Consider the following 27,569-nt stretch of genomic DNA (forward strand, 5'->3'; position numbering starts at 1 on the left):
TAATTTTATAGTAATTTTTTTATTTACTCAATTTTATAAATCACAAACATGTATTTTATGTAATTTTATAATCAGCGCCATCATTTAACACTACTAAAGAAAAATAAAGTAATAAAGATACATGATTAAGTATACTCAAACTATTAAGTTATATTACTTTCAGATATACTATTGCTATCGAGCATGGCAATCACGTATGGAGAATCAAGCGGAGGTACTACCAAATTCAAAATCTTCACAATCAGCTGAAACTTTATAGGTAAGAAAACTTGGATACATAGATCACTTGACCCAAATAGTTTTGATCACCTACAAAAGAAAAGTTTTTTTTTTTGTGACATGCGTGATAATAAATCCGTCAAGACATCTTTTCATAACATTACGAGCCATGTTGCCGTATTTATCATATCTGTGTCGCATGTCGTATGTGAAAACCTTTAGAATTGTATGACAAAACACAAACATCCTAATTTCTTAGAATACTATCGGCACTCCAATGCTGCGGCAGCTCTACCAATTGGTACCACAGAGAAGTTTGAACTCAGATCCTCTACATCGGAAAGAGAGCCTCTTCAGTACAGTAGCACACAAGATACTTTTTATTCGAATAAAAAATATTTTTTAGAGCAGCAGTACTCTTCTGTGGAATTCTGTGATTGACACTAGTCAGCAACAGATGGGTTGGGCAATCCTGCTGGCAGATTTTCAAAATGGTGGGACCGTAAAATACCGGCTTCAAACGCTTTTGAGAGCTGTCACCACCTTTAAAGTTAGAATAATTATAAGGTTATTATCTGCTTCTTATCCTATCAAGTAAATTTATCTCTTGAGCAATCCTGTCTGCTGTATGGGCTAACAACCCACTCAGCTGTTTTACATCTAACTACCAAGACTAGCGGTAATCATCCAGGAACTGATGCTGCTATGAATCTCAGTACGAAGTGCTCTAAATATAAGCCAAAGTCAATATTTGACTTTATCTCTCTTCGGTCATATCATAAGCCATCTTTTAGAGCTTTCGCTGGTAATAACTATGATGGTGAATTGGGTGCCTACTCAGCAGTATCCTATTGAAACCTCCAGCGATGGTTGGACAAATCTATGTATAATTCTTATATGTCTTTGCCCTGATGTTAAATGGGACGCACTGTTCTATGCTGGAATAACTCATTCGGTAAAGAAAATACGTGCCGTGGCCAAACTTCTGATTGTCTTTGCACTAGCTTAAAGCTTCGCACTCTGTGACCCACTTATAAACTATACATAACTGTAGATTTAGATCTTCTAGTTTCGATTCCTGAACTAATACTTGATATTAAAGTACCTAAGTAAGGCTTGATTTCATTTCTTACATCGTTTTGATTCTAAAGAGGAATATTTTGATTATGCTGAATAAGTGTGGATATCCTCAGGGTTCGGGGGGCCCACATGAACCTTGATAATCGGGTAGATTTTGTATCCTGAGATCATCCTTATTCTGGTTTGTTTTTATTTTTGAATTATGTATCAGAAGAAAATGAAACATGTCTATCTAAAATTTTAAAATTTGCTCAAACAAACACAGCTTATGAAGCTTAATATATTTGTCAGTAAAAGTATCACCTTTGTGGGGGTGGGGAGGGGGGGGGGGAGAAAAGAGGGACGAACGCCTCCCAATGTCTTCTGCCAGCGGGTGAAACATGTTCATCAAAATTTCTTTGGGAAGGACCGCATGTCTTATAACAATTTTACCAGAATGTTGTCGATTTGATTTCGATGCAGTTTTACTAATGGTTCGATATAACCCCTCGTTGTCGTAAAGAAAACGGAGCTAAATTTCATATTTTGTAGATACAGGCTTGAACGAACCGCTCCAAGTTTGGCAGATATACTGTATCGGATGGGTAATCCGCCCCTAAGTCGCCTCTTTTAAGAGGTCCTTCCCCGCCCTTATTTACAAGTTTCGGAAACATTTTTCGTTTACTTAAAACTAGCCTATAATGCCCTGTAAATTTCAATATGTTTCACACCAACCCTGAGGAATCTTCTCAGCCGCCTAATAGTATCCCAACAATCATTCTCAGTCTCACTCGTCAATCACTATTTATAATATCTCTAGTATCCACACTCACACACTAAACACTTACTCCCACCCATATATCCGCACATTCGGGATCAATAAGGGCCTTTTTTCGAATGTTCACAATATATTTTCTTTTTCTCCAAGAGGCAAACAATCTTCCTTTGATTCAGTAATTCGCCTTATAATCTCTCTTCTTAAACCCTTGTTAAAAACAGTAGATTCTCCCCAAGTGTCTTTCACCTCCCTCGACAATAGAGTTTGGAAGGATCTACTGCATCTTTCTTGCCTTCCATGCCTGTATCTCTTGGTGACTCAAAATATTTTAACCTTTTCGAAATACTGCCATTTTCACACCAAATATTTGCCTTCATTTGAATCCTCCCCCAGCCCACAACTCTCTAAATTTTGTTTATTTGGAAAAGAGCAAGAACCAACAGTTTAATCACTAATTGACTCTAGATATACTGATTTTCCATCTCTTTATTCGTGACTCTATATATGCTAATCTTACAGTCCTGACACTAGATATGCTGATTTTACAGTCCTTATTCGTGGTAAACGAATTATTTTTTTCCCTACACCTTGTAGTATTTATTAACCAAATGCTTGTCGAAGAAAATTAAACCTACATAAATCTTAATAAAGCCATTCGTACATGCATTAATCCATAACAGTCTCTCAACGTCATACGTGTAGCTGCTCCTTACTTTCTACATTTTCAGATCCTCATGAGCTGACGGAACTACCTTTGTCCTATATATATATATATATATATATATATATATATATATATATATATATATATATATATATATATATATATATATATATATATATATATATATATATATATATATATATATATATATATATATATATATATATTAATTTAAAAAAACTTTTCCAACAAAACAAGTTTTTCAAAGAAAAGTAAAGAGCTCCATTAAGCCAAATATGAGAGAAATAATGTCAAATAATCTTCCAAGCTTAAAACTAGCACGAATCACCATAAATAAATAAATAAAACCCAAAACGAACAGAACTTACAATAAATAACCGATTCAAACTCAAAACGAACAAAAATTAACATGAGTAGGGCTGACAACCACTTTACTGAATGTAAAATGCAAATTATACTATATGTAAACATATTTTAATTCTTTGGACTTTACTGTATGTAAAGAATGAACGAATTGCCCCGAGGACTTTGGGGAGGTTGATATTTCCAAAGACATAACTACCGGATCTTTCAGCAAGGCTGAACAAAATAGCTCTTTCAAAATTTTGATCGGATGTGTTTTGGAGAATGATAGGCTTGGGGAGGGGGAGGGATTTGTTGCCCTCCATTCACTTTTGACTCTTAAAAATAGCACTAGAACTTCCGATTTCCAATCAAATAAGCCCCATCTGATCCGAAATTTATACGACCACCCTTTCCGTAAAAACCTTTATATGCCTCACATATGCATATAAATATGCATATGTGAGCACGGAACCCGAATGCCCCCCCCTTTTTAAAGATATCGCTTGATTCAGTTTCAAAGTTAGCCTGATTTCCTCAATTTTTTTGGACGCCTTCTTGGGTTTTTAAATTCAGTTCTATTTCAGTAAACATTACTCTTAATCCTGGGGCTTCGCCAATAGTGGGGAGGCATCTCCCTGTAAAATTCCATTATTATCTACTTCATAAAACGGTTTGTTTACCTCATTTGAGAGCTATTGAGCACCCATTTCCTAATTTTTACTATATAGTAAATCTTGTTCATAGGACTATTTTCATCTCGTCAAGTATCAAAGTGGGTCTACTTTAACTTTGTCGTCTTCCTTAATGGTCCTCGTCTTTGTCGAGAAATTGCCCTAGAAAGCGCATAAAATCGATTGTCATTGGAGTATGTGATTTTTGACAGAAAGTAAATTAGTTCTACAGGATGTTGTGCCAGATTTATCGAAACAGCTAACGGGTGTCCTTTGTATTTTTTCCTGCTCGGGAGATTACTGAAGAGTAACGGTAGGTTATATTTCATTAGGGCGTACAATGCTGGTAATTTGTATACATCTCGGGTCATTCCACGGAGGAGGTGGGTACAATAATCCTGGGTAATAATCCCGCTGTTAATCCTTCGTCCTCTACAAAATAGCCACTTCTTGCTGGACGTTTGTCGTGTACTGTAAGTGATCAGTCAGGGTTGCCACCCTGGTCTGGAAGAATTTACTAAATCTGAGAGGAAAATTTTACTAACTCGCATCTGTTTTGACTAAATGCTGAAAAAAAATTTTTTGCGCTTCCGGCTACCGCCCCACGCGCACCATCAAGCATCGATTTCTATTATAGGAGGATAATCAATCGGATTTCCACAAATCTTTTTTCCTTTTTTCTTTTTTTCCTCTTTTCCTCTTTTCTTTCGTTTTCATAGTATGATTGAAAATTCCGGAAACTTATTCGGGATGTACTACTGGATAGGCTTCATATTCCAGATGCGGTGTATCCAAGACGTCAAATAATAGTCTGGAATCTTGGATTATAGAAATCCTGCTGGTGAAGCCCGGCTTCTAATTTATCATTGGTCTTCAGGTGATAAAATTCAGATATATTGAAAAAATAAAAAACAATCAACGAAGAAAAACAGCTACAACTCATATTCACGAAGTATTTCAGGCGATGGAGTGCTTAGAATCTGAGGTGAGTTTGAAAGTGACGGCTTTTGAAATTTGTCCCCCAGTTTCCGTTTTAGGGTTTGAAATCTAAACCCTTTCAATTTTGCATTTTTAAGAGGATATTTATTTGCCAGTTTTAAAACACTAATTGGGATGGTCTTTAAATAAGGGATAAGCTGCTTACAAAGATTTCTGGCAAATTTTAAAGCAATTAATTTAGAATTTTTTTTTAGCGGATTTTTTTCTGGATTCTCTCTCGTTCGTATTCAAAGGAATAAAAAACCAATGCATGTCACTTCAAAACGGAAATGACGCAATCGGCTACCGGTTTAGTTGTAAAATTATGTAAATTAAAAAGTGCACCTCAAATTGGTCTAGGGCTGCCAAGAAAAAGAAAATTTATATAACATACAATAATTAGTTTAATTTTAACATTGTGTTAATAGTCTTCAGGTCAGGCAAATCATACAAATTGAAAAGTAAGAAGAAAAATATGCAGTCATAATTAAAAAAAAAGTCGCAATTAAAAGGCTTTAATCGTCCTCGGCCTCATCCGAATTTAAAGTATCCACTAGTGTCGAGTTCTGACTGAAGGGATGTACTTGTTTCCATTTCTTGATAGCACGAGTAAAATCGCTGGGGATCACCCAGTCATGTACTCCACTTGACGACCCGAGAACAAGTTGCTTCGTTTCATCAGGGACAAAACACTCGAGAAATTTAGCCTATTCTGGTTTTAGTTTTGATGACCGACAAAATAGAGAACTGTTTTTCCGCTCTAGAAATTGAAAGGAGCAGGCTACAGAGAGTCAGAAGGAACTTTACCAAGGATGAAAAAAGTATATTTCCAGTATCGTATTTAAAAAGGGATAAGGCAAACAAACAAACGTAGCAGCTGTTATGAGAGTCTGGGAAAACTTTCTGAAAACAAATTAAGCCGGCATACCAGTCCTTATTTTAAACAGTTTGCCTTTCAAAGCAAGTATCAAGAAGAAACCGAGAGAAAAGTAGAGATTTTTAAGCGCTAGGGTTGACGCGAAATTGCAAAAATCAGAGCAATAGTAGCCATAATATCTAACGTAATCGAAATCAAAGTTTGTAATGAATGGACCCTAACTTTTTTCCGGAATTCATGGAAAATAAAAAAAGTTTTCTTTACTACAAATCATGATTTTTTACTAGATTTCAGGAAATTTACTAGAACCTCTAAATTTACTAGATTTTTTTCTTTTACTAGATCTAGTAAAATCCTACTGACGGTGGCAACCCTGTGCTCAGTGTATCATTTGTGCTTGCTATATTCATTTTTCATGCCATGGTTTGAATCAGCTTGACTGCTATGTTTGTGTTTTTTTCTATATTTTTGCCATACAAAGGAAAATCAGAAACTTTCTAGTAACTACCATGAAAACTATGACTGTGCTGGGCCATGTAACTGTGCCAGTAACCGTACCATGAAAACATGAAAACTTCGCTATTTATATTTTTAAATGTTGTGCCCTTTCAAAAAATAACTGCATGTTGTCTTCACTTTTTCTGTGACTTCACTAAGAAATTGAAGATGCAAAAAGTAAATTACATTATGCATAAAAGATAACGTAATTCGTACATTACATTTTATGGTGTGACTGGCGGCATACAGAAGTATATTTCCTCAAAAGATGTCTATTTATGAAATGTACCCCCTAGAAAAAAAATGCATACCCCTCAAGTCTAAAAGACGAAAAAATGTGTATACGGTCAAAATTAACCGAAGAATGTACCTAATTCTCAATAACTCTTAAGCTATTCAAGATCAGTGGCAATGAGCAAGATTGAAATCGGTGTGGACTAAGGATCTTCGATACCATAAAGAATAACCAACCCTATCTCGTCCATTACAAGCTTTTTATTTTGTGTGGCCAAACTATTCAAAGTCGATTGGGAGGTCTTGCCATAACTTGTAGTAGACGTTCAGACGCTAGATTCTGTCTCAGACCCTGTCCAAGTTTCCCGCTCAGAATGGTTGAAAGCTGAAAATGGGAATTATCGAGCAACATTTTCAGAACTGAAAACACCTATTTAGGTGACTGTTATGATTGTGAATTCCCTATTTCTGATAATACCTTGGACTTTCAACCATTCTCAGCAGGAAAATTTGACAGAGTCTGAGACAGAATCCAGCGTTTGAACGCCCACGTACAGCTTTGATAAGAGATCCGAAGAAACGATAGAAAACTAAAAGCCGACACCTACTTTTTCGAAAATCTTCTTTTTAATGTTCAGGTAAGGGCAGCCCCTAGAAATATTCCATTGTACCTGCTTGGATAACATTGAAAATCAGCTGAAAAGAAGTCTAATTTAATGAATTGACAGTTTTGGAAGTTTCCTGTTTTGCTAACTGGCTTGATTGAAATCCTAGCGGACACAGGATGCACATTATTTATTCTGTAGATACATTGACTAGACTGCGTTTTGATTTACAATTAGTAAGAGATTCTAGGTTTCCTTTCTTTTAAACTAGCCTCTCGTCTGCTTTTCAAACCGTTGACACATCTAAAATTCCCTATCAATTTTACCAAAACTGCTTCAGAAGCTCCTCGTAGTGCTGGGAAAATTTACCAATGGACTCTTGTCTTTGAGACTGTCAGCCGACGCTGAGACTCACAATGTTAGCCTAATAGTACGCTTAAAGCTTAATAACTCATAAACAAGTCAAGACCAGTGGGTGAGATCAGTGAGTAATGAGGTCATCGGTCCCTCCACCATGTATGATCCATATTAAGTGGAACAGTCTGTATGTCAATTAGCCTATGAAGGCACTAAAATCTAAATAGCTTCTAAACCAAGCAAAATATTTATGAATATCTGTAAGTGCAAGGCCGATGTGTATTGTGGTTTTCTATTGTCCTACTACATCTAGTCTTTGTCAAATTGAAGACCATGATAATTATCAAATATTTAAAATGTATACAGTGTCTACATATACTTAAAATATGTATTTGTCGATCTGAATAATTTTCCCTCCTCTCTATTTAATTTTAGGGCGAAAATCCATGTTTGCAAATGAACTTTACGGTTTTTTGCAATATTTGATCATAACCGACCACAGCAGAAATTCCCACAACCCCTTCCCTAAACTTTCAAATCAATGAAGAAGAGCCATCGGCCGAGGAACTGACACAAGTAGCTTGCAAATTAAAGAAGGGAAGCAACATGGGTGATAGGATATCAGTGGAAATGACCAAAGTTCATCAGGTGCTTGCATAACTTTATGGCTGTAAGGATTGCATTCTTTGCGCGTATCTGGAAGTCAGAGGAAGTTTCCAAAGAATAGAGAAAGAACTCATTTTCATCCTTCCCCCCCCCCTCCAAAAAAAAAATTCTTGCTGATAATCTTCTGTCGCACCCAGACAGCCTTGGATCACCACCTGCGAGATGAACGGTTTTTCTGGTGGAGGCAATCAACTTGAGAGAAAGTCAGTCTTTTGGATCTGAAGATCAACTCGGAAAAAACAAAAAGCGTGACAACAAGTAACCCTCTACTGGGCGTAAAGTTTGGCGAGAAACTAATAGAGCAGGTAGGGGATTTCAGGTACCTTACAAGTACAGTCCAACGTAAATGATTCAGAAAAAAGGTGATGCGATCTATGGTTGGGCGTTCCCTTGAAGCGTTTAATCGACTAAAGCTAGTTTGGCGGTCGAAAAACTATTTTTTGAAACAAATAATGAGGCTGTTAAGCAGCAGTATCCTCTCCGCCCTTATGTATAACTCTAAATTCTTGACTCTAAGCCAGCAGCAAGAAAAGAGGGTCCTTGCTTTTGAAAACAAATATCTTCGCAGCAGAATAAATATTACCTGGGGAGACTATAATACTAACCTGATAGGTCGTTCTATGTCGCGCCAGCCTCTTGTAATTGATGTCATATTAAAGGGAAGATGATGCTATTTTGTACATTTTATCCCTATAATGGAAGATAGACTCCCAAGAACGGTACCGAAGTGGAAGTCAGAAGGAACCCACAAGAAGAGGAACACCAAAAAAATACGCTTCGTCACACATGCCACCGGAACCTGAAACATTTGCACGACTCGATAATCCAACTCCAGTGGGATGGTGTCTGGGCAACGACGCATATGAGGGATGACTGGTGCTCTTTCTGGATACCCTTGGTGCCTCCTGCTTCGCAAGATGAACTAAGGTCCAAGGTTTGATCCGTGATCCAACAGAAACTGTTCCTAATGAGTTTGGCAAGTAATCGCTTGCAGTACGAATTGTTGTTAGTCAGATTTTTCGGTGGACTTCGAGCTACGAAATTAAAAGATAACTTCTAAAAATTTATAAATTGCTTCATTTGATAAATGGTCTTAGACAGTATTTTTCTTTTACAGTTTCTAGCTCTGTTTATGCATGTTTTGAACCTTTATATGTCGTTTGTAATTTGTATGAATATTTTAAGTTTTCATTTAAATTCCATGTTAAATCATTTTTTTTTCACATTTTGGTCGTGTTTGCTGATCTATTTCAAATTCGAAAGAGGTCAGAAGAGAACAGTCATGGCTGGGACAAAAATATAAAAGCGCTTTTAGCTCAAAAGCCGCTGTTGGTCAGATTTACTGGTAAAAAAGGGTTTTGTGAAAAGAAAGTAAGAAATTGCTAATGTTCTTACATTCAATAAATGGCCTTTGTAAGTGGTTGATTTTAGTTTTGTTTTTATTATAAGGCAAAAATCAGATAGAAAAAACATGTACCATTAGATTCTTCATTCAATGTTCATTCCAAATATAATAGTTGTTGTAGTCGCTATTCTGTCCTAGTCTCCTCTAATGGTGCCAGCTATATCCCTAAACTGTATACAAAATCTTGCTAATTTTTCTCGGCTTGTCATTATCTTTTGTTCTTGTAAGACCGTTGATGGTCTAATTTAGTGAAAAAGCAGGAGATTTTGTGAAAAGAAAAGCAAGAAATCGCAAAGTCATTTATTGGATAATTGCTCCGAACGATGGCTGACTTCTACTATTTAATTTTAATTTTTCACATATCTTGATCCCATATACGTTGTGGATTATCTTTATCAGTATTTCAAGGTTTCTTCTGTGAATCTTGACCCACAAATTTTGGTGGCTCAAAGTTTGTGATCTCAGGTACCCCTAGTTGCCCGCAACGAACTGAACTGTCGGAGCATGCCCTAAGACAATTTATAAACTTTTGTTTATTCTAACTTACTAGTTGCTCTGTAAAAATTCCATTTTTCTCGTTCATCTATCCAAATCTTCCTTATTGTTTGTTCTCTGGCAACGATGAAGCTAATGAAGTTTGCCTTTGGTTCTTCTAAATTTGTCTAGACAACTTGGCATAATTACTAGACTTTGTAGAAGTCTGATTTTCTGTCAAGCTTTCCAATGAAGTACATTAAATTCATAAAACAAACTTTAAATGTCTTGGCAACTTTTTGTGATGCAACACTGTTCGTTGGCTGGCATTATAAGTGTTGTATCTGCACTAAATAGGATTCTGTGAAGAAGATAAGTGAAGATTGAACTTGAAAAAGAATTTAACGAAGGAAAGACAAATCTAAGTAAAGTAGAAAATGTTTATGTCTTTCACAAGACACGGTAAGGTTGTGTAGTCTTTGTCAATATTGCAAAGACCACTAAACAGAAATGAACTTTAAATAAGTTGTTGTTTTTTTTTAAATCATTGCTTTCCTAAAGTACCAAGAGCACTGAAAAAGAAATATGACTTTTTGGATTGGTTCTCTGCAAACCTTATAGTCGCGTATGTCTTAAAAATTATGAAAATTCAGTAAGTCAATTTTGATGAAAAAGACCTTCATATCAAGCAGTTCGTTGTAGTGAACTATAAGTAAGGAGCGACTCGGCTCAATAGTAACTGAAGCTCTAAAAACGAATTTTGATACCAGTAGGTACATCAAAAAGAATCTTTTTATGCTGATTCCAAATATATAAGATTCATTAAGTTTAGTGTTACCCATCAAAAGTAACGAGCTTAACAAAAATTTGTCTGATTTTTGAAAAGGGGGAAACAGGTTTAGCGTATCAGTACACCCTACTGTAAAAGCTTCAAGCTCCCACATACACAAATTTTGAATTTCGCATTTTTTGCGAGAAGAAAAATCACGGATGCGTGTTTTTTTTCTGTGGCGATCGTATGGGAATAATAGTCCTAGATAATCGGAAGAGGGTGCAATTTAACGGAAATTAAAAGTTCTAGTACCCTCTTTAAGTGAACAACAAGATCGGAGGGTAACTAGCCCCCCTTCTACACCCCTTTTTCTCCAAAATTGTCTGATCAAAATTTTGAGATAGTCATTTTGTTCAGCATAGTTGAAAGATCCAATAACTATGTCTTTAGGGGTAACATGCCCCCAAACAGTCCATAGGGAGAGGCCTTTAAGTTATGAAATTTGCCCATTATTTACGTATAGTATTTGATATTGGGACGTATACAGACATTTTTCGGGGGAAGGTGATTTTGTGGTTGGGGGAATTTTCATAGGGAGAATTTTCCAGGGGGTGAAATTTCGAGGGGAAAATTTTACATTGGGGGGATTTGACAGAATTCCCATACGAAATTATTTTTATTTGTCTCACTTTCTCTTTGCCAACTCAATTTTGCATTTGAAGGTGTTCTTGGGGAATTATCCACAGGCTTTTTCCAGCGTGTTTGGATATCCAGGAAAATTTTCCACGGAAGGGAAGATTTCCGGAGTGATCGAGAAAACAATTAGAAATTAAAGTTTTTCAAATGAAAGTGTAGTAAGGAAAATTTTTCAGGCTGAATCGTCCGCAAGAAATTCAGAAGGGGATATTCAAAGAAGAGATAATTTTACGGGGGGTGTATTTTACGTGGGAAGAAATTTCCACGGAGGTGTCTTTCGTGAAAGGGGGGGAGTCTTAATGCAGGGTGAGCCAGATTTACCGGCATTATTTGAAAACGATCAGAAATAAAATAAAGAAAACCAAGTTTTTTTTACCTGAAAATAAATATCAATAATAAAACTCAGAACGAATAGAAATTATTCCGTATATAAAGAGGTTACCCCCATCCTCAACGTCTTGCTCTTTATGCTAAAATTTGACTGTTTGTCCCAATTTTTTAATAACGGGTCCTGAAACACAAGGGCTGTGTAATTAGACTAGGAAGCTTTATAAAAGTCCTAAAAGATTTAGCGTGAAGAGCAAGGTATTGAGGGGGCCCCTTCATATATGGACTAATTTCTCTTCATTTTACTGTTGCTCCTTACTTTAGGTTAAAACAAAACTTGTACACATAAAGTTTTTGGTGGTAGTGTTTGCCAAATTTAAGAAAATGAAACGGGGGTGAAAAATCAACAATAAATTAGCTTCCAAGTAGCTTAAGGATGTGTAGCTTTCTTTTGAAGGTATAGTTGTCTTTGATAATCAACAGATTGCTAATGTTTTAATTTTTACGAACGAAAAGGTTGAGAAATTTTGAAGTTTCTACGACAACGTTTTCTATAAAAATCTTGTATGATCCCCGGGCATAACTTACAACGTTTGCCCTAGTGGCTGTTGGGGGTTTGTCATCCTCAAAGACATAATTTCCGGACCTTTCAACTACGTTGAACAAAATGGCTATCTCAAAATTTTTATTGAATGTTTTCGGGGAAATGGTAGGCGTGAGAGGGGGGTAAGTTGCCCTCCAATCACTTTCGACTATTAAAAAGGGCACTAACCCTGTCAGTTTCCAATCCAATGAGCCCTTTTTAAAGTTTCTACGACAACATTTCCTACAAAAACCTTATGTGCTCCAAGGTATAACTTACAACCCTTGCCCTGAGGTTTGTTGGGGGGGGGGGGAGGTTTATCCTTAAAGACCTAATTTTCAGAACTTTAAACTACGTTCAACAAAATGGCTATCTCCAAATTTTGATTGGATGTGTTTGGGGAAATGGTGGGCATGAGAGAGGGGTTAGTTGCCCTTCAAGCACTTCTGACTGTTAAAAAGGGCAATAGCCCTTTCAATTTAAAATCTAATGAGCCCTTTTTGGCATAAGTTGCGTAAGTTACAGGGCATAACTTACAACTCTTACCCTGAGGGCTGTGGTGGGGAGGCTGTCATCCTCAAAGACCTAATTTCTGGAACTTTTAACTACGTTGAAAAAAATGGCTATCTCAAAATGTTGATTGGATGTGTTTGGGGGAATAATGGGTGCGAGAGGGGTTAGTTGCCTTCCAATCACTCTACTATTAAAAAGGGCACTAGCCCTTTCAATTTCCAATCGAATGAACCCTTTTTGAACTATCTATGACAAACCTTTCTATAAAAACCTTATATGCCCCCAGGGCATAACTTATAACCCGTACCATGAGGGCTGTAGGGGGGTTGTCATCCTCAAAGACCTAATTTCCAGAACTTTCAACTACGTTGAACAAAATGGCTATCTCCAAATTAAGATTGGATGTGTTTGGGGAAATAGTGGGCGTGAGAGGGGGGTTAGTTGCTTCGACTATTAAAAAGGGCACTAACCCTTTCAATTTCCAATTGAATCAGCCCTTTTTCAAGTTTTTACGATAACGCTTTCTATAAGAACCTTATATGCCCCCAGGGTATAAATTACAACCCTCGCCCTGGGGGTGTGGGAGTTTTTTCATCCTCAAAGACATAATTTCCAAAACGTTCTATTATGTTGAATAAAATGGCTATCTCAAAATTTTGATTGGATGTGTTTGGGGAAATAGCGGGCGTGAGAGGGGGGTTAGATTCCCTGCACTCGCTTTCTGCTATTAATAAGACACTAGTCCTTTCAATTTCCAATCGAACGAGCCTTTTTTGGAGTTTCTACGATAACTCTTTCTTTAAAAAACCTTATATACCCCCAGTGCATAACTTACAACCCTTAATCTGAGGGCTGTGAGAGTGTTGTCATCCTCAAATACCTAATTTCCAGAATTTTCAACTACGTTGAACAAAATGGCTATCTCAAAATTTTGATTGGATGGGTTTGGGGAATGCTGGACGTTAGAGGGGGGTTCATTGCCCTCCAGTCACTTCCGACTATTAAAAAGGGCACTAGCCCTTTCAATTTCCAATGGACTGAGCCATTTTTGAAGTTTCTACGATAACGCTATCTATAAAAACCTTACATGCCCCCAGGGCATAACTTACAACCCTTTCCCTGAGGGATGTGGAGGGTTTGTCTGCCTCAAACACATAATTTCCAGAACTTTCAACTACGCTGAACAAAATGGCTGTCTCCAAATTTTGATTGGATGTGTTTGGGGAAATGATGGGCATGAGAGGGCGGTTAGTTGCCCTCCAATCGCCTTCGACTATTAAAAAGGGCCCTAGCCGTTTCAATTTCCAATCAAATGACCCCTTTTTAAAGTTTCTACGACAACACTTTCTATAAAAACCCTTGTATGTCCCCAGGGCATAAATTACAACCTTTGCCTTGAGGGGTGTGGGGGTTGGTCATCCTCAAAGACATAATTACCAGAACTTTCAACTACGCTGAACAAAATGGCTATCTCAAAATTTTGATTACATGTGTTTGGGGAAAGGGTGGGCGTGAGAGGGGAATTAGTTGCTCTTCATTCACTTTCGACTATTAGCCTCTGAGCCTCTTCCATAATCAATTGAGCCTTTTTTGAAGTTTTTACGACAACACTTTCTATAAAAACCTAATTTTTCCCCCAGGGCATAACCTACAGCCCTTGCCCTGAGGGGTCCGATCATCTTCAAAGACCTATTTTCCAAAACTTTAAACTACGTTGAACAAAATGGATATCTCAAATTTTTGATTGCATGTGTTTGGGGAAATGATGGGCGTGAGAGGGGGTTAGTTACCCATCAATCAGTTTCAACTATTAAAAAGGGCACTATTCATTTCCAATCGAATGAGACCTTTTTGAAGTTTTTACGACAACGCTTTCGATAAAACACTTATATGCCCCCAGGGCATAACTTACAACCCTTGCCCTGAGGGCTGTAGGGGGGCTGTCATCCTCAAAGACCTAGTTTCCAGAACTTTCAACTACGTTAAACAAAGTATCTATCTAAAATTTTGATTGAATGTGTTTGGGGAAATGATGGGCGTGACAGGGGGCATAGTTGCCCTCCAATCGCTTTCGACTATCAAAATGGGCACTAGCCCTTTCAATTTCCAATCAAATGAGGCCTTTTTTGAAGTGTCTACGACAATGCTTTCTATAAAAAACCTCATATGCCCCCAGGGCATAGCTTACAACTATTGCCCTGAGGGCTGTGGGGAAGTGTCCTCCTCTAAGACATAATTTCCAGATATTTCAACTACGTTGAACAAAATGGCTATCTCAAAATTTTGATTGGATGTGTTTGGGGAAATGGTAAGCGTAGAAGGGGTGTTAGTTACCTTCCAGTCACTTTTGGCTATGAAAAAGGAGTCAAGCCCTACCAATTTCCATTCGAATGAGCCCTTTTCGAAGTTTCTACGACAACTCCTTCGATACGAAGTGCCCTGGTGTAAAAAAAAGAAATTGTGCCAACATCGGTCTTTACTTAGGCAGCGCTGTTGCGTTGCTTATGATTTCAGATTTGAATTTATATAGATTATGAAGTGTATTAAAAAAAAAAAGATTTAATGATTATTGTTTGTGGGGTTTTGGGGACAGTACGTAGCTGTATTTTTATTCTATTTTAGGGCCGCATTGAATATACCTTTACCAACAAAAGGTCACATAGAAAGGAGGAAAACCATAAAAATGATCCGACAGAAATCAACTAATGGAACTTTCGAGTGTTCAGTACCAAGGTGAGCCTCTGACCAGTTCCCTTATTTTTTCTATAACGAGAGTATTTTTTCCTTTAGAATCAGGACAACAGAGGGAGTGTTTGATTTCTTTTATTGACTAGTTGCTAACCCCTAAGTAAAAGCCTATCCTTCCTTAGGGTAAACACATTCGTGGTCTTTACACTTATGTTGCTTACTTTTCCTCCAGGCAGAGTTGAGAGAATTTCGCCTTTTAGAAATCTATTGGGATTATGCTTTCTTGATCCTATTTTGCATTTCTTAAGTCGACAAATTTCCACTAGCGGCTTTCTAGAAAGCTCTTAGTGCTTGAAAGAGTCCTCATGGAATTGACTGGCGGAGCAGCGATGAGTAACTTTCCTTTTTTTCTAATGGCTAAAAGCTGAGTGATCAATATCCAAAAAAGATTCCAACACTCTTAATAAATGCCTTTTATTTTTCTTTATTTTCCTCAAGTGTCTTAAAATGGAAAAAACGTGGAGTTTTATGGGTAGGATTTGAAAATTTCCCTTCTTGGGGCTAAGATCCTTCTAGTTGAATATATATTCTGCTTTTACTCTTGCATTTTTGCAAGAGAATCCAGTCGCTGAGCTTTCGTAAGACAAGGCCCACATCGGGCTGCTTTCACGCCAACGGCGTAATTTCATCAAAATCATGGGGGGAGGTGGGGGGGGGATTTGGGGTCATTTTTTTCCAAATCAAGTGAAAATGACATTGAAAACTGAAAAATGAAACCGTAAAGGTATCTTTACCATAAAGGTAAAGATATATTAAAGAGGACTGACCCTTTTTGTGTGGATGCTTGAATTATGCAGACTTTTCTTAGTTTTGAAAAGATTTTTGAAGAAACTAAATTTAAACTGGGAGGGAGGGAGGGGGTGCAAACTGAGTGTAAGTATGACGACTTGTGTTTTAATAAAATTATATTGGTCAGTATTTGAACTTTAAAACTACTACTACTAATTCAGTTAGTGTTGCTACTTTTTTTGCTTATTAGTAGATATAATACGGTACTCCTGTACTAAACGCACTCTACTATATACTGCAAGGAAACCAGTCACGAAAAACCCCAGGCATCCACTCGACCAAAGCCAAGATTGACGCTATCTGATGTTGTCTAAACAAGTATTCAGGGGTTTCTCACTCTGGGAAGTATATTTAAACTCTTATTTTTTTAGGGTTTAGGGGGGGGGGGGACCTTTTCCAACCAAACGATAAACAACTACGAGCGTAGAAAATGCCACGCAATGAAAACAACAAAATAAAGCAAAGTGGTAAAAAAATTATTGTATGTAGACGGTGAGAGCCGCCGTTTAACCCCCCCCCCCCTTCGCAAAAAACATCCCTTAAGTAAAATACCCCGCGGAAAATAACACTTCACGGAAAATACCCCCTCCCAGAAAATACCTACCCGTGGAAAATCCCCCTTCCCCCCAAAAAAAAACCTCTTGCCGTTGGCTAGTCTCCAATCACTTTCGGCTTATAAAAATAGATACGAAATGCCTGGGGATTATCAGACAATTTCTACCTCCATCCTCCTGTTGTCTATCCCTTAGAGCTAATTCTGTATTTATTTGAAGGCTCGATGAGAGCTGAGATGTTTTGGCATCAAAATGCACCCTTTGAGGTATCTCCCTCTCTTCCTAGCTACAAAAAAAAAATCAGATAAATCCATTGCAGAAGTTTCAGTTCCTTTTTAAGTTTTTTTGATTGGTCTATTGCATACAGATAGTATTTGTCATTGGGAAGCATACGGAAATTTTTTGTGTGGGGGTTTTCTGGAGGATCTTTCATGAGAAGGAAGTATTTGCACGGAGGGGGGGGCAAGATTTAAAAATAAATTACTATTTTCCATTTCCCTTAGAACTTCTCAATTAAACTAAAAATGACACAACTCAAATAAGATTTTTAAATTTTGAAAACCATAATCTCCACGAGGGGGGTATTTTCTAGGTGACGAGGTTGCCGTGGGTTCAGGAGGGGAGATTTTCCGTGGGGGGGGGGATAAACGCTTAGACCCGTGGAAAGTGACAGGGTGAAGGGAACCCCCATTAACAGACATAAAAAAGACAAATAAATCTGGATTTAAGAATTTATGACGCCCAATTTTCTTAGTTTCTGTGACAACCAAACAGAGCATTTTTGTAAATCATCTTGACAGTAATTTATATAAAGACTTAAAAAAGCAAACAATTCCAACAAGGTTGAACATGTAAAGATTCTAACTTGTGTTTTACTCAATGCAAGTACGGTGGTTGAGCTGCACGAGGGTTTAGTTACACGAGGGTTCAGTTGCAAGGTGGTTCAGTTGCACGGTGGTTCAGTTGTACGGTGGTTCACTTGCATGGGGGTCCAGTCACACGGTGGTTCAGTTGCACGGGGGTTCAGTTACAGGGGGTTGAGTTTCACGAAAGTTCAGTTAAAGGCGGTTCAGTTGTATGAGGGTTTAGTAGCACGGGGGTTCAGTAGAACATGTGTTCAGTTTTAAATTGGTTTACTTTTACGGTGGTTCAGTTGTACGGTGGTTCAATTGTACTATGGTTCCGTTGTCTGGTGGCTCAGTTGCACGGTGGTTCAGTTACAGGGGTTCAGTTGCTTAAGATTCAGTTACATGGTGGTTCAGTTACAATGGTAAAGTAAAGTTACAATGGCAAGTAAAGCATTGAGTTGAAGCTATTTAACGATTTTCTATAGCTTATTGGAATCAGGCTTATCAGACTTATTAGCATTCGTCGGAGAACTTTTATGTTGGAGCATTGACTGATCAAACATAGGCGGGACACTCGGGCATTAGTTTGAAACTTACAAAGGATTCTAAACTTCAAAACCATGTTATTAGTTGTTTTATCGATGGCTTTGACCAAACAAATTTGAATTCTTAATATTAGACCCAATTTGTCTTGCAAAAAAATAAGTCTGAGAATTTAGAGACAGTCTGAATGTAAGGGTGACCAATCAGTACTAGAGGCAAAGTTTTTAGACGGAGGGATGCAAGCTGCCCTTCCCTCCTTTAATTCTTGTTAAGTATAAGTTTGATCATCTATAGAAAGAATTTTGAGAATTTTCTCTATTCCATTTTTCTCCAAGAAAAAAAAAATGTCTATAAGGTTGTCAGTCAGTTAGTGGCAACGAACTATAAGTAGCGAGGGACTTGACCCAATAGTAACTGAAACTTTAAAAAAAGAATTTTTGTTAACAATAGATACATCAAAGAATTGGCTTTTTATGCTGATTCCAAACATAATCTATGAAATTTATTAAGTTTAATATTACCCACCAATACCTACGATCCTGAGAAAATCAGCCTGATTTTCGAAAAATTGGGAAACGTTCCCTTAAAGTCAAGGAATCTTATTGAAGGTTCCACAATCAGATTCAGCGTATCAGAGAACCTTACTCAAGAGTTTTCAACCTCCCATCTTCAAAAATGTGGAATTTTGTGTTTTTTTCCTGAAGAAACATCGCGGATGCGTGTTTTTTTTTCCCAAGGATGATCGCATCGAATCAGTGGTCCTAAAATATTGGGAGAGGGCTCATTTGAACGAAAATTAAAAGCTCTGGTGCCCTTTTTAAGTGGCTATAAAAACAGGAGGGCAACTAGCCCCAATCCCATGCCCATTTTTCCTCCAAAGTCGTCCATTCAAAATTTTGTTCAGTATTGTCGGAAGTCCAATAACTATGTCTTTGAGGATGACCCCCCATAACCCCCCAGAGGAAGGGCCGGAAGTCATTAAATTTGCCCGTTGTTTACATATCGTATTTGCTATTGGGAAGTATACAGACATTTTGCAGGGGCAGGATGTTTTGGGGACGGATTTTATACCGGAAGAAGTTTCCATTGGGATGGAATATTCCGGGGGGTGAACTTTCCAGGGGAAATTGTACACGGGGGAAATTTACCAGAATTCATGTGCAAAATTGCTAAGAACTTGCTTGTCGGTAGAACTTGCTAAGAACTTGCTTGTCGATAGAACTTGTTAAGTCGAAGAATGCAGGCCATAATTCCCAGCTGACAAAAAATGTCACATAACATCTTTTAAAACGCCAGGGATATTCTAAAGGTTATTTATGTGGAAATACGATTAATATGAGTTTCAAATTTACTAGTATTGAAGTTTTCTTGGAGTTGGATAAATCTCATGGAAAAGAAAACCATTCAAGCCCTTGTTCTTTTCTCATTTAATTTTACGATCTTTGAAATTAGTTTGTTTTGTTTTCTATCTTTTTAAAACTCCATAGAACCGTATACATGTTAATTTGACTCTTTGTTTTCAGTTCTCTGGAAAACTTTTCTTTATTGGCTTTATTTTCAGTCTTTTTTGAGATCATAGTAAAAATTGTTTACTAGTCTGTATTCTAAATAGTAGTAATATTTTCTTCCTGTTGTAAGGATCGGAGAATTCTAAGCATATTTTTGCATCTTTAATGTCTTCATTAAAGGATTTAGTCGAAGCTGTTTCCTGTTTTGTATTGTAACTTAGTGGAATCGAGTTATATCCTTTTGATAACCAGCTACGATCAGTTCTGGGGGAATCTTTATCTTGTCTTTATTTGAAAACTTCGGGATAGTCGATGTGTTGACGCTTCTGCAAGTGAATGGAACAGTCGAATTTTTTCTGTAATTTTTTAGATACAAGTTAAAGAATACTATAACAAATACTTAACTTTACTTCGAGTCGAACGTTGATTTTGGGAATGATTCGAGCGAATGATTCTTCTATAAGGCTGTTGGACAGTTTTCTGCAGACTTGTGAAAGACTGTGTAGGAAAAGGCATTTAAGAAACAAATAAAAGTTTCTATTTTAGGAGTGTTGTGATTGGATTGTGTATGTATTGTGGAATAAAAAACTCTGAACTCTGAACTATTATACGGTAAATTATGATATTTTAGTTAGGGTTGGGGCCTCTCCGGGTATATGCTGAACTCTGAAACTCTGAACTCTGAACTGTTATACGGTAAATTATGATATTTTAGTTAGGGTTGGGGCCTCTCCGGGTATATGCTGAATTAACAGACATATTGCGATACGCTAACATAAACAGGTCAAAATTAATTTCTTATAGATTCAGCTGAAGAGTCGGCATTTCTCTGGTTGATAAACTAAAACTCCACAAAAATCCATTTTCATTTTCAAGAATCTTCCTAGTTTTGGTGGGTTTTTTTTTTGTCAGTTTTTGAGATTTAAAGTGTCACTGTGTCCTGCTCTCTTTTAATACCCCTTTTACAGTTGCCAAATTTGGCCGTTTACAAGCTGGTTTTTTGGTCTTTTTTTAAGGGCTTGATTCCTCAATGGCATATCTCTGTTTAGCATACACGTGGTAGTATTTATTTGCGTTTACATTTAAATGTATTGTCCATTTCGTTTGGTGCATATCTGAATTCTGCTTTGGCATGCAAGTTCGTTATTCTAAAGTCCGTTTCTCAGCATTACTTTTTTTATCTGGTCTGCTGGTCTGTGAATCTCTGGATGACCTAAGATTTTCTATCAATCAATGTAATGCCCCTCCGGTATGGCATGGCAATATTTTGGTGGCCACGGCAGGACGTGCACTATTCGACTGACTACTTTATAGCATTTATTAAAAAAAAAGAAAAGTTTTTCATTTGAATGGCGTCACATTCAAAGAGCACAAAAAAAGTATGATAATGTTGCAATAACGTTATACATTGTATAAAAGGGGTGTGGGTGTAACTGAACCCATGTAACTGATCTTCCGTGCAAGACAACCCCATTTAACTGAATCCTCGTGCAAGTGAACCCACCTTTAACTGGACCCACCTGCCACTCAACCCTATTGAACTGAACCCTAGTGCAACTAGACGCCTGTGCAACTCAACCCACGTGTAACTCAACCCTCGTGCAGCTGAACCCCCGTTTAACTGGGCCCCGTACAACTCAGCCCACATGTAGCTCAACCCCATTTAACTAAACCCTCGTTCAACTGGGCCCTGTTTAAATCAACCCTCTATTGATCTAACCCTTATGTAAAGAATGTAAAGAAGCTAAAAAGTATAGAGTACCGGGACCCGATACCTGCAGAGCTCTTTATTGAAGGAGGAACTGTGCTTGTAGAGAAGCTCCACAGCATAATCGTAAAAATATGGAAAGAAGAACGATTCCCCCAAGAGTGGCGTGACTTCATAATTCAGCCTATCTTCAAGAAGGGAGATGCTACCCAATGGAAAGATTATAGAAAAATTTCACCGATCTGCATTGCAGCAAAAATTTTCGCTATGGTCCTCCTAAGCCGTTTTAGTCCCCAACACAACGCAAGAACCAGGCCCGACCAAGCTGGTTTTTGACCAGGAATGGGATGCGTTGATCAGCTATTTACGCTCAGGCAAATCCTTGAACGTAGAGCAAAACACCAGCAGTTCACGATTGGGGTGTTTATAGACTTTATAACATTCGGTTAAGCCCTATGAGGCGGCATCTGGGTGGCTATAACTGAAGACGGAGTTCCAGACAAGGTGGGGAGACTGATGAAAGCGTATTACGATAATACACGCCCCCAAATCTAGGCCAATGGAGAGCTGTCCACCATGTTCCTCATAGAGCACGGTGTAAGACAGGGATGCGTTCTCTCACCCGTGCTTTTCAACTTCGTAATTGACTGGATTAGTGTCCAGGGCAATGTCAGGCTTTGATGGCGTGCAATTTAGTCTCGATTTTAACCTGAGTGATCTAGATTGCGCAGACAACATTGGTCTCTGTCTGGGACCGTCAGAGAAGCCCAGAAAATGCTTACCAAGGTTGCAATCACTACCCAATCGATGAGTTTCAAAATCAGCAATCCCAAAACGAAAATTCTCATGTCCAATACGCCAAGTTTGACACATCCTATCTATCTCCAATGAGAGGAAATTGAGGTGGTTAAAGAATTCAAATACCTAAGATCTCTGATTGACGGCAACGGAAACAGCTCGAACGAAGTCCGCATCCGAATCGCATCCGTGGCAAAGGTGTTTTCCCAGCTCAACTCTTGTCTATGGCGGAAGCGTCAAATCCAGCTGAAAAATATCTGTATCTACGAGTCACTCATCAGATCGGTTGTTTTATATGGATGCGAGTCTTGGACGCTGAAAGCATCGGAGGTAAATGATCTAAGAGTCTTGGATTATTCTTCCTTCGGAGGATCCCCGGTGTCAGACTAACTAATAGAATTAGCAATGCAGATCACCGTCGATCATGCTCCTAGCGCCTTGACATCGGGTCAATTATCAAGAAACACTTTCTGCGCTGGTACGTGGACATCCAACGCCGACCACGTGAGGCGTTGACCAAAAACGCCCTTCACTACTAGCCTCTCCCCGGCTGGATGAAACGCCAAGGTGGACACTGCAAGCGTGGCTTGCCTGCGTCAAAGCTGACGTCGTACCCAAAGGAGTATTTTGCTGTTTTGGCCAACGGTGGGACAAGAACTGGCTTGAAATCACGCAGGAATGGACCCTAGACCGCCAAAGATGGAGCTCAATCGTTGACGAACTATTTGATGCCAGGGAAGACTCGCAGCCGTTGTCCTGACCCAAGTACAAGTAAGTAAGTAACTCACCCATATTTAAATTAAGCTTTATTTCACTTATATCAACCCTAGGCATAAGAAAAAGTTTGAACTAGCATTGATTAGAAGTTCAAAATATGCTTTACGCTTCGTTCTGAGTTTCTAACTTTATTACCCATTTGGGCAAGCTAAACTCATTTGGACCAAAGACAAATAACTGACATAGCCGGAATTGCAACTACGTTCTGTCACTGGCAGCCAATAAAAACGCTTCTCTTTCGGGATGGTGCTTGCGTGTATCTTTTCGTGCATGGTGAAGTTAATATGTAACTTGGAACCAGTCACCAGTTAATGCACACCTTCGTGGGATGAGGGAAATAAAACACGTTCTGGTACCAAGTACTTTTTCGTAAATTCCAAGAGTTTGTTTCGTAACAAATTTTAGTATTGAAATGAAAATAAATAGCTTCTATCATTAGTGAATCAGCTTTGTATTTGAATGAATTTTTTCATTTGGTAGTTTTTTTCGAAACTTCTTTTTGCTTTTCACTTGCAAAGGCGACTGGGTAGGGGAGTATTTAAGAGAGGGATTTTAACACCAGTATGAGGATTTTCAATCAGGAAGATTTCAGTGGTAGACCATTTATGGCGTCATGGCGAAATTATAAAAAGCGTGTAAATTTTAGTATTAGATTTTGCCTAACATTAAACAGCTCTCTGCCCTATTCTAGTGCCCTATCAGTACCCTACTAGAGAAATAAAACAGAAAAAGAGAGACTTATCATTGTTACTGGTTCTTTTTACAAGTTCCCAGAATTGTTTGCCGAAACCATATTTTAATATTAATTTAGATAATAGGTATCATCCCTGAATCAGCATCAACGGCAAGTTTTTCTTATGAGATAGTGTTTCTTTTAATGTGTCTTTAAGATTTTGGTTACTATGGGCTTTCTCTGTTCTAGGGTATAGCTAATGTTACAACTATGACCTTCAAGTGTGTTCGAGCCCTGGTCACGAAAAGCTCTTTTAATTTTCAAATATATATCGCAGAAGTATAAATTTTTAAATTGAGGGAGGGGATATTTTTACATCGAAGGGGTATAAAAGAAAACACGCAAAAGAATTAACCAACAAATAAAGACCATTTCATTCGAGCCAGCTTTTGCCACCTCCGACAAAAACGGGCTGAATTGCATTTTGTAGTTATATTACTGATTTGAGGAGGGTTGAGCTGAATGTGGTTGATGTGAATGGGGGTTGAGTCAGAAATTTTTGATTTAATGGGGCTGATATGAATGACGATTGTGTTAAATGAAGGTTGAATAGCACAGAAGGTATGTAGAATGGCGGTTGAAACAAATGGGGGCTGAGTTGCACAAGGATTCAATTATACGGAGTTTGCGCTGAATGATGGTTGAGCCGAATGTGGTTGAGTTGCACGAGGATTAAATTTTTTTGGGGGTCAGTTGCAAGAGGGTTCAGTTTCATAGGGGCTGAGTTACACGGGGATTCTGTTGCGTCTGGGGTCAGATGCACGAGGGTTCGGTAGCAAGGGGTTCAGTTACACGAGGGTCTAGTTGCAGTGGAACCTATAAAAAGTTTTGTGTTCAGACAATATTTTTCAGTAATATAAAATTCTAAATATGCTAATTCTTTTGCTGAATATTCGCTAGCATCCAATAATATATTGGGACTATTTGTTCCAATAGGAACTAAACTAAAATGATTAGAACTTTCCATTTAGATGTAATTTGTTTAATAGCTTAAGATTCTGAATAACAAAATTTAAATACCATGAGGGGGCATTAAGGTTATAGAAATGTCTTGGTGGGGCATGGTCTAAAATCGGCTGGGAACCACTGCTCTAGGATCTGTCCATGTTATTGGCGTATCTCCGAAATATGTTTTGGCTGATAAGGAAAACTCGTTCTTCTAAAATTAGATATTTAAGCGGTCTTTGCTCATATTTGATCGGCAGCACTCAAAACTACTCAAGATTTCCTTTAAGTGAATAATACTACAATTTTTTTTTCAAAGGGGCTCTGAATGAACTATAAAAGGTTCTCTATAAGATCCTTCCAAATTCCCCGTGCATCTCCAAATTTGTTTTGGCAGATAATGAGAGTTTGTTGTTCTCAAATAAGTTTCTTTAGTATCGCCTCGTGTATGTAGATCTACATAATTCCTTTCAACAGTTCTCATGGCACAAAAGTGAGAGAATTAGCAATTAAATCAAAGATGGATTGAACGGACTTTAAAAGAAATTGGTGGGTGATTCCATCTTCCTGGGCGACCAGCTGATGATCTAAGGTATCCTTTGTTGTTGCTATCAAGAAAAGCGATTCAGTCTCGTTGATTATATTCTTCCTGGGTGCTCTTTTCTTGCACCTTTCATGCGCTTATAAGCAGATAAGAAGAATTTATAATGAATATAAGACATCATGGAAAAATTACATAAAAAAACTAATTTTTCTGTCAAGACTCATTGGAGTGGTTTCAAATTTCATTTTATGAATTTTCAGTCCGAAAAGTAAGTGTCGAAATTTGTATAAAAATCGCTAGATTATATGGAAAAAGCCACAAACTAGTAGTGAGTCGTTTGTGGCAGAAGCCTCGAGATTAGTGATTTTTTTTTTCTCTCTCTTTTGCATGTCAACAACTAGTAATCATCACAGGAAAAAAGATGATAGAGACTGTAAAGACTTTTCACTAGCCAAAATTCGTGAAAAATCACTTGTTATTGCAACGCTGGGCTCTTTTTTTTATTTATTTCTTTATTTTTACAAAAGTGACCGGAAATCGTTAGGGAAGTAAAAAATGTCTCCTAAGTGAGTGATGATCACTTAAGGGGGTGATCCTTCACACATTTTTTCCAATTTTATATTCTTGTCACTATAAAAAATGCTGTTTTTACGTTTGGATTGAAAAATCATAAATGTAAAAAAAGTATTATACAAAAATTCTTGTTGGTTACCAGTTTTGTTTAAATTGCAAGATTATTGATGCCGCATCTTGTTTTGTCCACCGATTTGTCGTGAAGACTAAAAGTTGCTGCTTTTTATAAATCTGGTCCAATTTTATGACGCAGCAACAAAATGGTATTGGAAAGAAGCTCTAAGTGTCACGTTGTCCTGGGTACAGAGACTGGGTTGCCAACTTTTTGGTCCATAAATATGTCTCCTGAGCATCCAAAAATATGTCATTTTTGGCCAAAACATGTCCTTATTGCCCAAAACATGTCCTTATTTCGCCTAAAATATGTCCATAATATGAACATCTTAAAATCTCACTAACACTAACTAAAAATAAGAGGTTATTTATATTATCACTTGGGATATTGACCAAAAGATGCTTTGGAAACCTCTTTCAAAGCGGCCAGTTAACATTAAATATAATGACAACGAAAAAAGGCATTTAATACAAGCACAAAACTCATAAAAACAAGTAAACACTAAAAAATTACTTTTGTGAGCTTAAGATTAACCTTCTAACGAGAATTCCTCTTGTAAGTTATGCTCAGCATTAGAGTCATCTTCTCTCTTTTTCTGCTACCTTTTTGCCAATTGGAGTATTTCTTGTGCTTTTCGGAAAGTATATTTCAGGATTCCAACGACGTTCCAGAGCACCAAATTAGTTGTTTCACATGCATTAAACAACTAGTCGTTTGTGTTAGAACACGATTGCGTCGTTTGTTCTTGATTTTACCAAGCAGCGTAAATTGTCTTATAGCAGCTCCAGAAGAGTGCTTTCAATGTTTTGTCTTTTCTTTGCGATAAATTATACCTATGATCTGACTAACAAGTTTTACTATGTAAGCCAAACAGTGCTCCCTAAATCCAGCAATTTCTATAGGATCCAATTTACTATTGTGCTTTTCCAGGCACACCATAGGGTTTGGGCCAAAATATAAATTTTCCATGGGAAGAAAATTTTCTTTGTTAAGATTCACTGAAAATTGGCTCTGCCTCTCAATTACAGAAGCTATGATGAAACATCTAATTATTGATTTTAAGGTGTACATGTACTTTTTAGAAGAAGATGAATCCGCGTGTCAGAGGACTGAAGCTCAGTATTCATGCTATTGACTTTCTGTAGCATAAAACTCAAGAGATACATGTAAGCTCTTACGAATAGGTCTTGCATATACCTCAGAATCTTCGAAGCTCTTTCCTTGGCCAGTGTATCCGGAGCCGCTGCACCTAACGCATGATTGGTAAATAAAAAGTGGAAAAAAAATGTTAGTCTTACCCGTCCAAAGTTACGCACCTGAGAAAATTTGCCTTATTTTCGAAAAAAGGGGAAAACATCCCCTAAAAGTCATAGCACTTTAATGAAACTCACACCATCAGATTCAGCGTATCAGAAAACCCTACTGTTGAAGTTTCAAGCTCCTATCTGCAAAAGTTTGGAATTTTGTATTTTTTGCCAGAAGAAAGATCACGGATGCGTGTTTATTTTTATTTTTTTCTTTTTCCAGGGCTGATCGTTTCGATCCAGTAGTCCTAGAGGAGGGGACAACCCCTTTCATATACGGAATAATTTATGTTCGTGTTTAGTTTTAATGTTGCTCCTTACTTTCAGTTAAAAAAAACTT

General features: G+C 37.6%; 1 protein-coding gene across 1 annotated transcript in view; it reads left to right on the forward strand.

Annotated features, from left to right (window-relative positions):
* Positions 1 to 27,569, forward strand: part of LOC148940837 (phospholipase D1-like) — a 404,878-nt gene that overhangs the window by 15,958 nt on the left and 361,351 nt on the right. The window contains exons 4-5 of the mRNA XM_089105088.1: positions 164 to 259; positions 15,365 to 15,475. Coding sequence (XP_088961214.1) covers positions 164 to 259; positions 15,365 to 15,475 — 207 coding nt within the window. The remainder of the gene's footprint in view (positions 1 to 163; positions 260 to 15,364; positions 15,476 to 27,569) is intronic.

Source organism: Artemia sp. Qi Xiang Cuo, chromosome 19 (genome assembly GCF_049724085.1).
Source record: "Artemia sp. Qi Xiang Cuo chromosome 19, ASM4972408v1, whole genome shotgun sequence".
NCBI lineage: Eukaryota > Metazoa > Arthropoda > Branchiopoda > Anostraca > Artemiidae > Artemia > Artemia sp. Qi Xiang Cuo.